The 11,800-nt window shown below is 40.1% G+C and overlaps 1 protein-coding gene across 2 annotated transcripts; it reads right to left on the bottom strand.

Moving 5' to 3' along the window:
- Positions 1-1,632: 1,632 nt before the first annotated feature.
- Positions 1,633-10,371, bottom strand: LOC103465331 (phosphatidylinositol 5-phosphate 4-kinase type-2 gamma-like). 2 transcript variants are annotated; one of them, XM_008410023.3, is made up of 10 exons: positions 9,854-10,371; positions 9,672-9,769; positions 7,853-7,949; positions 7,278-7,427; positions 6,116-6,262; positions 5,654-5,692; positions 4,604-4,717; positions 4,270-4,525; positions 4,059-4,162; positions 1,633-3,929 (listed from the first exon to the last, which is right to left on the bottom strand). In XM_008410023.3, the coding sequence occupies exons 1-10, from the start codon at positions 10,010-10,012 to the stop codon at positions 3,849-3,851; spliced, it is 1,245 nt and encodes a 414-aa protein (XP_008408245.1). In that variant the 5' UTR covers positions 10,013-10,371; the 3' UTR covers positions 1,633-3,848. The 2 variants fall into 2 exon arrangements, with proteins under 2 accessions (XP_008408245.1, XP_081463372.1); XM_081607246.1 differs by having other exon boundaries at positions 9,672-10,371.
- Between the last annotated feature and the right edge of the window lie 1,429 nt (positions 10,372-11,800).

Genomic DNA, 11,800 nt, shown 5'->3' with positions numbered 1-11,800 from the left:
TATTTTGTGCACAATCTCATTGAAGCAAGATCTCTCAAGGTTGTTTGCCTCAAAGCACTCCCACATTCAAAAGGAACAAAGAAAATGTGCAAAGAAAAGTGAATCATCAACACTGAGGTCAGAACTGATGGATTTATAACCAATTAAAAAGTGCGTCCTTGAAGAATGTAGGATCACTGAACAATACCGAGCTGCTGAGGTTACAGAGTTTTAATTTTTCAGTGGTTTGAATCCATTTACACGGTTCGGGGGGGCGGGGAGGGGGGGGGTGGATGTACGTAAGCTTTCAGAGCTTGTTGCTGCAGCTTTGGGACATGTAGCTAAGGCAGAAATTGAAAAATTCAAGCCATTTGTTTTTAACCTTCATGTCCTTTCTGTGTTTTGAGTTGTCCATGTGAAGCAGGAGCATCAGGAATGTGTGCCAGGAGCTCTGGGATGCGAGAGGGCCTAAATAGAGACAAAAGAATGAATGCTTCATCACAGAGATTCAGTTTCAAAGGGACACCTAGAAATTTGAATCACTCCTGGTGCATCTTAACATCATGTGGTCAAGTTATGAATGTAGTAACTAATTGTGTATAAATCTAAGCTAAGAAAAACAAATACAATGTTTAGCAGTTGGGTTTGTGCATTAAAAGCCACTGGATGCAGATATTTCTTCCAACAGAAAAAATACATTTTTCACACTCTTGACATGATACAAGTGTGTTTTATTGCGGTTTTTACATGAAGATCCAGCACAAAGTGGAAGAATAATAACTCATGAATTTTCTTTTTTTGTTTTGGTAATACTTTATTTGAAGGGGTGTGTATAAGACTGACATAACACCCGTCAGGAACATAAAGAAGTCTTTATGAATGTTTATGACAGTTGTCATGAAGTGTCATTCGGTAAATAATGACACTTCTAATGCAAAGTTGCTCTAAAAGTTGCATTAAAAGTCCATTTAAAATGGCAACTTTGCATTAAATTATCATAATTTACAAAATCATGCAAAGTTGGCATTTTCAATGGACTTTTAATGCAACTTTTAGAGCAACTTTGCATTAAAAGTGTCTTTATTTACCGAATGACACTTCATGACCACTGTCATAAACATTCATAAAGACTTCTTTATGTTCATGAAGGATGTTATGTCATGTTTATGACTGTTATGTCAGTCTTATGCACACCGCTTCAAGTAAAGTGTTAGCATTTTTTAAATAAAGTTCTCTGATGTCTCTATTTAAAATCAAGTAAGAACAATGGCTTCCCTATATTTGGTTAGATAACAACCATTGATCAGTAGTAAAAAATCTGTTGGTAGGACTTAATATTTGTTTTCTACACCTTTATAGGAGAGTGATAAGAAAAATACCTCTGTTGAAATAAAGCCAGAAGACATAATAGCTAAGATTTATGACCAAAACAGATTTTTTTTTTTCTTTAATTCAAAATACTATGTACACCTGAAAGACAAACACTGAAAACGTTCTCTGGTTTTCACCATATTTGGACTGAGATTGGATCATTTTGTTAGTTACTTTGTTTGTTTGTAAAACAAACACACAGATGTATCACAGACAGAGTCCCGGATGTCCTTGCAGCAAAAGGTTGTGACGCAGAAAAGCTGAATACAAACACACACACCACACTTTTCAGCCTTTATTTCTACACTGTATTTTTCTCTTTAGAATCATGTGTTGCTTTGTGGTTTTATACATAAAATCCCAATAAAAGAAGCTTGAGTTTCTGGTTGTGACTTGGTGCTATAAACATGTCAGCACGCTGCCTGAACGCCGAGCCAGGCTTTTATTATATTACCGAAAAGCGCAATAATGAAACGCCTGACAAAATGTAGCCAACTGGCGAGGTGAAATGAATTAAGGACAGAAATAACACAGCCTGTTTTTCTCGCCTCATTTGCAATTTTAATGAGCTTTTAACAGGAAAAGCTGAAACGTTTTAATTAGTTGTGTCGAAAAGGTCAGTCGGAACATTTTATCACGTTCATAATGGAGTCTTTTCATATCACAACCAATGCCGATATTCCCACAAAGTGGAGCTGAAAATAGAGAAACAAATGAATTTGTCACATCACTGAATTTACCTCAATTTACGTTATTGTCAGTGCTAATAAGAAGAGGAACACCTGCTCTATTAAAAACCCCTTTAATGGTAAGATGTAGAGGGAAAAAAAGTAAAAACACGAAAACGGTATGTGTCTGTGATCGGCCGAACTGTGACACATTTATTAACGTATTTTTATTCACTGAAGGTTTTCTAAAATAAAGTCTAAGGATGCAGATGTTTGCTCCCAAAGAGATTTACTTTGAATTTCTTTTATTAAAACTCTTTAATGTTTTCCCGAGAATCAAGACGTTAAAAATCTATAAACAAAATAAGAGTGAGGAGCCTTTTCAATGTAAAGCTGCAGGTGATGAGAGGGGATAAAATGCAAGACACAGCCGGGATAAATACCATAAAGTCCAAGTTAACCATTTTTGTTGTGACTTACGTCTGGCCATACAATTTCATTCTGTATTTTCAAATGAAGAAAATACCAAAAACATTTTCTTTTCATCGTTGGCTGACTTTTAGGTAAATAGGGTTAAAAAGAGGCTATAAAATCAAGAGAACATTTTGTGTAAAGTGAAAAAAGTCATAGTAAATGTCAAACTTCAGAGTGGAGTAAAGTATGTATTTCTGTTTTTGTTTCAGGCCCCGACTACTAAATGAGAATGCAAATGTCACCGTTAAATTGTTAGTATAATGATGAAGGAAGCAAAATTAGCACAAGATATATTGCTACATCCATAATCTAAACCTGCTTATTCAGATTTCATGTGACTGACCAACTCAAATTAGTTCATAGTTGCATAAATGAAAAGAAAGACAGCTTAAAGACAAACATTGAGCCATGTTTAATCAGAAACCTTTGAGTAAAATCCAATGGTTTCAGAAGTCGTATTAAACAGAGTCTCATTGTGTGTCATTTAATCTCAGAATAAATTAATTTCGTTCAACAAAGGCCTCGGAGGTTTGTAGAACATTATCGACCAACGCAGGGTCAGGTTTTAAATCCACATCTCAACTTCTGAACATCGCGCAGAACTCACAAAGGTTTAACCTTTAAACGCTGGACATAAAAAACCCATTCAAAAAAGGCACAAAATGTTTCCTTTTTTTTAATCCAGCATTTCTCTCAGCTTGCAATGAGTGCAAACCAGAAACATCTCTGACATTTAAAAGTAAGTCACATGACTTCGTTAGAAGAGGTCACATGACCAACAGGTTTTACTCCCTGGATGCAACCAGAGAAAATCATTTTCCTCCCTCCCTGTGAGGGAGAGTGAAACGTCTGCTAGTCACGTCAACCTCTTTGACGCCTCTTTAAAACGACCCGTATTCTCTGTCCAAAACACAGACATCTTGGTCTTCAAAGTCGTGTCGTTTCTGCTTTAGGTAAGTGCAAACTGCTGGAACCAGGAGTTTCCTCTCCAGCAGGTTTCCAGTGGTTTTGGATTTGCTTTGCCTTTTAATAAAAGTCTATGTTGGATAGCCAAATTGTTAATTGTCTCTGGCTGCCTTTGCCTAAAAGATTAAACCTCGTTGAAGAAGCTCACAGTGAAATAAGCCTTCAGAGAGAATGTGCAGGCAGTCCATCATCCGAAAACAGGAAGAGTTTGGCACGACTGAGGCCAGTACTGTTCTCCAGATTGAACAATCTTAATGTGAGCACATTCTTAATAAGTTTAATAAACATAAATACTTCTGCATAGATTTTATTTTTTAGCTGTAAATGTTTTGTGTTCCTTGTGGGTGTTGTGCAGCTAAGCGTGGCATCAAAAGACGATCAATCCTTGAACTAGGCAAAGATCTTCGCGATGAACTCCTTGAAGCGTTTGGCGTACTGCTCGGGATGAACCGTTGTGATTTCAGCTCCCGCCTGCAAAGCACAAAGAGAAGCACGGCTGACTGAAAAACAAGGAAGCAGAGGATGAAAGCCACCCTTTACGCCGGAGATGTGTCGCGTCCCCACGCTAAGCAGTCGCTTTTAAGAGCGATGCTCTCTCACCCCGTGCTTGACAGCCCTGGCAGCGTGAGCGGCTTTCTTCTTGGCATCATACTGCGTCAGCACATCAATCAGACCCATGAAGTACACCTCCCTCCTGGGAGCACCTACGAGGGAACGGTTCACGGCGTCTGTTGAGTGACATTGATGCCAAAGTGCGGCGAGCGCTCGCCATTTGCAGCTCTGCGTGAGGTGACGCTCAGGTGCCACTCACCCACGGCGCTCTGAACGGCGTACACGTCCACGTAAGGGTCGAACTCCCCGGGACCCATGGGCTTGAGCGAGCTCATGTAGCCGGCGATTCCTTCAGGGGAAGTGGAGCATGGAGGAGCAGCCGGGTCGTTTTCGTCCTCCTCTTCCTCCTCACAGGACGACTCCACGTCGTCGTCCTCCTCCTCTCTCTCAGCTCGCTCGGTGTCATGGATGCCCAGCAGCAGGCTGTAGTCCATGATCCTCATGCGCACGAGAAACTGAAACGAGGGAAACTTCAGCGACAGAAACCCTTTAAAAGACAGCAAATCCAGACACTAGAAGTATTCCTTTCTCACCTCGATGTCTCTGCCGAGTTTGTTCATCACCTTCTCTTTCTCCTCATCGCTCACGTAGATCTTCTGCATGCTATTCAAGAAGTCTGCGTCCTTGTATGTGGGCAGCTCTTTGACCTGAACAAACAGTGTCATGCTCCACGTTTTGTTTTGCAAAGGTGGCACAAAGTTTTGTGCATTTGGTGTTCTTATTTAGGTCTGCTTTGCGACAACAGGAGCGTACCATTAGCTACTGCTAAAGTGGCACATTAAAAAAAACAAACAGATTTTTCATATTTTCAACTGGCCATGCATAATCCTTAATCTCTCACTGACCATTCTTGTTTTGAATGCATAAATCAAACAGTTCTGACTGTATTCCGTCAGTAAAAGTACTGCAACCAAAACATATTGCAATAGCCCAAACTCAACACTTAAAATAATAATAAAATTAAAAAAATACAACCTTAAATTGAATTTAGCATCTTTAACAATTCTGTAAGTTTAACGTAGCATCTATCTGGATATTTATTCTTTATAGATCTATCAGGTTTCTTGGAACCTTTATCTGCGATCCATGATTTCCTTTTTCCCAGTGACATGAAGGAAACAACGGGACACTTCGGTCCGTTTCTCTTTTCACTCTTCAAAATGGGAAAAACAAGAGAACATGGAATTAAAGAAAGGCAGATGTGTGTTTATAAGTCAAGAAATAGCTACGGTAGCCAGAGGGATAAACAAACGATGCAACACAAACCCAAATCGGGGGTCTCCATAGCAACCAAGAGGCAATGTTTTTACATGCTAGCCACATTCAGAAACATAAGAAGCTCAATTTCCTGTCGTGAATAAACTGAACCAAGTCAGGTGTCAATAAGTTTCACCAGCAATTTAGAAGAAAACAATTATATAATGTTTTTTTATCACTATCACATCTACTCAAGCTAAAAGCTGGATTATTACAAATAAGTTATTATTGCAGTGAGACGGGTTTGTTTTAAGGGTTTTTTTACTCATCATTACTAACACATACACTGCACATATAAAGACTGCACAGCTTTAATCTGATCTCACCTTTTCTTTAAAACTTGCTTCTCGAGTCAGCACGGAGCCCTGAACACGGAAAAATGGAAAAAAGAAATTAGCTGGAGTGTCTGCAGCTCATTTGAACTCAAATTGATATAAATTTGCACAGGCAGCTGATGCAGGTGAACACCTTTTAAAGCTTTTTAGGGGTGAAAATGTTCACTGTAATTATTTATTTTTTTTATAAAAAGGTTTTTATTTATGGTAGTAAAGCTGTATTTACAAAACTGTTTTATGTTCACAATTTTACGCTGTTTGGTTTTAAACGGAAAAGTTATCACAGTATTGGATTTATTGAATACAAAATGGTCAAAATGATTATGGTACTTTCTTATTGGCTAGTCGTTACATTATTGGAACAGAAATAAACTTTTCCTTGATTATAGCTCAGGTTTCCAGAGTGTGTTGTAGATTTATGCTGTCCTGGCTGACCTCTGAATCCTCCCTCACCTTCAGGTCGTACTTCCTGTGTACCGCCAGCCTGTGGCTGAACATGTTCCTCATCACTAACAGGTAGGTGTCCTCGCTCTCCACCGTCACTCTGTACATGGCGAGGAACTGAGGGAGCAGCGTGCTGCCGTGGGAGGTGACAATATGCTGCAGGAGGACGGAGAGCAAAGGACACACATCACAGATACAGGAGGAAAGCTTTCGTCTCTGTCTCCGTGTGCCTCCTTCCATAACTTCCGTGTTAAATTAATGCCGATGCTTTCTAAATTCCCACTCCCCCCCCCCCTAAAAACTGTGACTATATAAACATTAACCTGTTTGAAAAGGAAAAAATCATTCATCTCTTAGCTTTGCCAAGGAAATGAGGGATATTGAAGGGTGAGATTCTCTACAGAAACAGCTCAAAATGAAAGACAACTACTATCTCTAATATGATTTAAAATTTAAAATTACCTACATATTATGGACGTCAGTGTCATGCAAAGGTCTTCGTTCCTTTCCACATTTTATCATTTTACAATTTGTAATTGTTCTGTGGGGGATTTACTAGCAAAACAGTAGATGTTTAATGAATATAAAGAGATTAGGGTTTCAAACCTTCGCCTCATAAAAATCTGAGAAGTGTGGCATGCTTTTGTATTTATTCCGTTTTAATTGGCTTTGACTGTAATTTTAGAGTCATTGTCCTGCTGGAAGGGAAACCTCAAGTTTTCTTCCAGGTTTCTTATCCAGTTGGATTAGCTTCTCTTTCCCTGCTGAAGAAAGCATCCCTACATCATGATGCCGCCACCACCACCGCCGTGTTTCCCCACAGTGATGTTGAGTTCAAAGTGATGGGAATTGCTGCTTTTGTCCACTTGGCGTTTTGCACGTATACCAGAGCGTCAAATCTGAGTTTTCTTTCTCGTGTTTCCAGAAAACCATCCAGTACAGCTGGATTTATACTGAGAGACTTGTGCATTTTACACCAGATAATAATTTAGTTATTAAATTACTTTTAAAGGCAATTGATTCCAATTGACTTCATTTGCAGCAAAGGCAGCCTGTCACATAAAATACGTAAAAATTTTGCAATTTAACGAGACCAAAACATAAAAATGTTCTAGGTTATCTTCCAGAACAAATGATGAAAAAGGTAAACAACTCATGCTTTTGCCAGTACCTGATGATACTCTGACAGGATGCTGTGCATTTCCTCAACCTCCTCACTGGAAATCTCTTTTACCACCAAAGTGCGGTCGTATGATGTGAGCCGCAGCCCCATGTACTTCCCCTCCTCATCTCTGAGAGGAGGACTGCGGGTCAGAGAGACCTGAGGGAGAAAGAGGTCAGCCAGCATGACGAACATCGCCACCGACACATCATTTCTCCTGAATTAGATTGCAAATTCAAAAAGCATTCACAGAAAAACAGAACATTTTGTACCGACATCCTGTGTCACTTTCACACAGAGACGCCATTTTGTTTTTCTTGAGTAAACTTAACTGCTAGTACAAAATGTTGCCCATTATCGTGCGCTAAGCTGATGCTCCCTGTGTGCTCTGAAGGAAAACTCGGTGAGCCACCTGGCACATGCAAATAAGGCACAGAGCCATGCAAATGGAGGACGTCAATAAAAAGCTGCCACAAAAGGAGGACGCTGAAAGACGTGTGAAGATCTGTTCCAGCATTGTTCAAATTACACGGTTTGTTCTTCATCTACGTATTTTTGTGCCCTGAATAATGTTGAGTTCATACCTGGTAATCTTGATCCTCGATGCCAAAGCGCTCTCGCAGGTTCCTGAACACCTGTGGGCAGTACTCTTTGAATTTAAACTGGCCCGGAAGATTCTCCCTGGGAATAAAAGCAGTTTGATCAAGCAGGACGGTGAGCCACTGTTTACCACAGTCTGTCAGAGTTTATCGATGGTGTCCACTTTCATTATTTTCAAGTTCTTGCTGTTTTCCTGTTTCCACACCAGGTCACATAAAAAAAAACACGCACACAGATTCACATAAGTAAATAAAGTTAAAGTAACAGCCTTTCAGTCTGAGAAAACATTTGTTGTTCCTCACCCCACCTCTGTTATTGAAGTCTCTAAAATAACTGCATTCCTGGATGGATTATAGGATTACAGAACAGTTACTTGGTTTTGCTGTCGGTTTTCAAGCTGAACTTTAACAAAAGCAGATTGTGTTTTACTGTAAAAATCCACCATCTGAAAGTGGAAAGAGTACAGCAAACCCATCAAAATGTAGCTGTCAGCCTAAACTCACAGGCCAGACGAAGAGAGCATTATGCTCCTCCGACAGCTCTGGAGGAGCTGCAGAGATCCATAACTCAGGTCAGGAAAAACCGTTCCACAAATCTGACCTTACGGCAGAAAAGAAAATATTTCCAAGAGGTTGCTCTGGTCAAATGAAACCAAATTTTACCTTTTGGCTTTCAGGCAAGATAAAAAATAACGCTGTATATTACACTGAACACAGTGGTGATCGTGCTGTGGGGTGCTTTGTTACGGTTTATAGTTGAGTATGATTAACAAAGACAGAAAGTCATAGAGGGAATGATGAAGGAGAAGCAACCAGGAGTAACAAGCAAGGAAAATATAAAGTACAAGAGAAACTGGGAGAAGGTCTGACAAAGGACTAAAGGGGAACTTGGAATACAGAGGAGGTGATCACTGAAGCAAAGGATCAGGATATAACATCACTACAGCAATGGCACAGGAGGCAAGAGAAAATAAAATTGAAGTCAAAATGGCACTGTAAGAATTAAAGAAATGTAAGCAGTAACAAAACAAAATGCAACAATTAACTAGGACATTAGAACCAGAGCAACAAACTCAAGCAAATCCAAATCCTAAGACGTGTGCGTGTTCATCCAGGACACAGAGTTGGAGTTGCTGAGAAAAACAACTCGACAACTTTAAAGTTTGCCGTAAGCCATGATAGAGGTGTTGAGGACGCTGCTCTAAGATTTAAAAATCTCACTTCGGACAACATGCAAGTGTACTGGAAAGCTAACACAGTGGCACGGTGGTGGAAGCATCATTCTGAGGGGACACGTTTCTTGTTTCTTTTCTAAGTCGCACGAGAACTGCTGTATGTCACTAGAGTAAAAAATCCCAAGTCCATTTATTTTTGTGAACTCACTCATTCTACCTCTGTTATTGATGTCTGGATTCCTGAATGGATTAAGGGATTACTGAAAGGCCACTCGGTTTTTACACAATAAGTTTGAGAAGAAATCTTTTAATGGTTGCAGCTTTATAGCACAACTTCACAATGTTCTAACAAATCCCTCCTTTAATAGTTTTGCCTCACACTTTAAGGCTAAACTGCCCCTTTCTTTTGAACTCAGCTCCACAAATAAACCGTAAAATGTTTGTTCTGCTATACTTTAATTGTTAAAAGCTCTCACTGCGGCAGTATGAAACGTATATACTTTTAATGCTAGTTGGAAAGTCTTGCGTCTCTCTTAATGATAAACACAAAAACACAAACGGACATCAAATCTGTGCAGCCGTAGAGGAAGCAGGGCGAGTGTTCCCACAAAGAGAGCGGAGCACATTACTTGTTGAAGCAGTGGTTCATCACTTTGATCTTCGTGCTGGCTTTGAAGTCGTCCGGGAGCAGCATGACAGGTACAGGCACCTGGCCCAGGTCATTAATCTGCGCATGATCAATGGGCGAAATGTTAATGAGCGCCACATAAACCGATCGCCGTTCAACGCAAAAGCTCGCTCGCTTGAATACCGAGTGATTGACTCCCCACACCAGGACGCTCAGCACCGGGTCGCTGGCTCGGAAGACTTTCACCTTCTGCTGCACGAAGTTCTTCTTCTTCGTCTTCCTTTTGGGCTTCAGAGGGCCCGTGGGGACGGAGGAGGAGGAGGCGGCGCTGGGGGAAGACATCGCGCTGTCTCAGGTTATCCGTCCCTCGGTCTGAGTGAGCAGGCTTTGCTGTTGCTCCTGTCGAGTCCTGTGTGTATGTAAAGCAGGCTGGAGTTGAAGTCCGCCTGTGGAGTCTCAGCAGCAGCAGCAGCTGAGGCTTTAGCTCAGTGGTTCTGTGCGGTCCAGTGACAGAGAGTGAAACAAGAGCGCAGCTCAGGGACAGTATATACTGCAATCAATGTAATTAAACATTAACTAGATTTATGTGGGTGTTGTATTTATCTCATGAATGTGCGCCTTGTAGTATTAGTATGGCAGTAACCTTAACAGACGACCGCAGTGAGGTAATTTAACCTGTTTTTTTTTTTTTTTACAGAGACATGGGTCTGAGCAGCAGTGGCGCAAAAAAGTGGGTATGCAGGGTATGCAACGCATAAGGGTGCAGCATCAGAGGGGGCGCCAAAACCCCGTCTGGAGGGGGCGGCGCGCCGATGATGTTTTCCCATACACTTCAGCGCGCCTTACGCTGCTTCACCTCGCGCACATTGCGAGGTAAATGTACTGAGTTTTACCTTTCACGTATCGTCGCCTCGGGGGGCGGAGGCGCCGATCTATGTTTTCGCATCCACCTGAATAATGTGTAGTTGCGCCACTGCTGAGCAGAGGCGCAGTGAGGAACAGGAAGCACCGGGGCGCACCCAGCCCCCAATACTAGCACTCTACCGCCATTTGGAAGTCATTTAAAAGTAAAGCACTGAGAAGATGCATTCGGTCTAGGTTACCCTTTAAGAAATATTAAATGTAGATGTGCAATTAAGTTTGAAATTATTACATTTAAATTGACTAAATTACTAATTATTTACTTTTTTAGTCACCAAAAAAAGTTTGATAGCAAACAAATCATGAGTGGTTTCAGTTTTTATGGCAAAGTATAATTTTTTTTAAATATATAAAATATTTATATAACTATATTTGGGTGACGGTGAGAGAGCCAATATTCAACTACTACTACTGCTACTACAAATATTAAATAATAATAACCACAGCGTTTGTGCTGAAGAACTGAGTAATGTGGCTCCATACTATAACCTCTAGTTGTGTTAACACTTTTTACATATTTTTAGCATTTTTCAACAGAGCCATGATAATGTTTAACTGGGATTACTGGGATTAACTGGCTTCATCTTTGTCACCATTTTATAATCTTACTGCTATGAAGCTGACATTGAACTGTTTTAAATCTAATGAAGAACTTCTCTGAGGTTTTTTTTTCTTTTATGCTCCCTCTTATAATGCGTTACTCTTCTCAATTTATCAGTTGCTCCTTTTTTTAATCCGGTTCATAGAAATGATGAGCCAGATTAGGATGATATTATGCTCAGCCTAGATATTACTTATATGAATTGATACATGGTCTTTAATGCATCAAATATGCGTCAGAGGAATTCTTTTGAATTGCGGTTCAAAACTCTATCATTAGATATTGATATTTTAATATTTTTATTATCTTCTAAAGGTATTCAGTGCTTTCTTTCACTTAGTCTCTTTCTCATCAGTACGTGTTTATTTAAATCATCTCATAGCCTCAGATGTTATCAGTAAGTGTTCTGGCTCTTCTTAGAAAGGACAGATAACACTTTCCCATATGTTAAAGTCCAATACAAGACGCTGTCTCAAACGATATGACTATCATCTATAAAGAAATAAAATTGTCAATTTTATTGCAGCCAATTGTAAAGCTGCAATAAATGCTACAGGAAACACAAGAAGCCTATAGCTACTTAGTGCATTTTTAGGCAGCTGGTTGAC

This window comes from Poecilia reticulata, chromosome 5 (genome assembly GCF_904066995.2).
Source record: "Poecilia reticulata chromosome 5, P_reticulata-male-v2, whole genome shotgun sequence".
NCBI lineage: Eukaryota > Metazoa > Chordata > Actinopteri > Cyprinodontiformes > Poeciliidae > Poecilia > Poecilia reticulata.
This window is presented reverse-complemented; position numbering and strand designations above follow the sequence as displayed.

Excerpts from the sequence above, each read along its gene's own strand:
- LOC103465331 (XM_081607246.1), bottom strand. The coding sequence starts at position 10,012 with ATGTCTTCCCCCAGCGCCGCCTCCTCCTCCTCCGTCCCCACGGGCCCT. Across the intron at positions 4,526-4,603 it reads AACTCGGCAGAGACATCGAG|TTTCTCGTGCGCATGAGGAT; the intron begins GTGAGAAAGGAA and ends CCCTCGTTTCAG. Across the intron at positions 4,163-4,269 it reads CGCCGTTCAGAGCGCCGTGG|GTGCTCCCAGGAGGGAGGTG; the intron begins GTGAGTGGCACC and ends GTTCCCTCGTAG.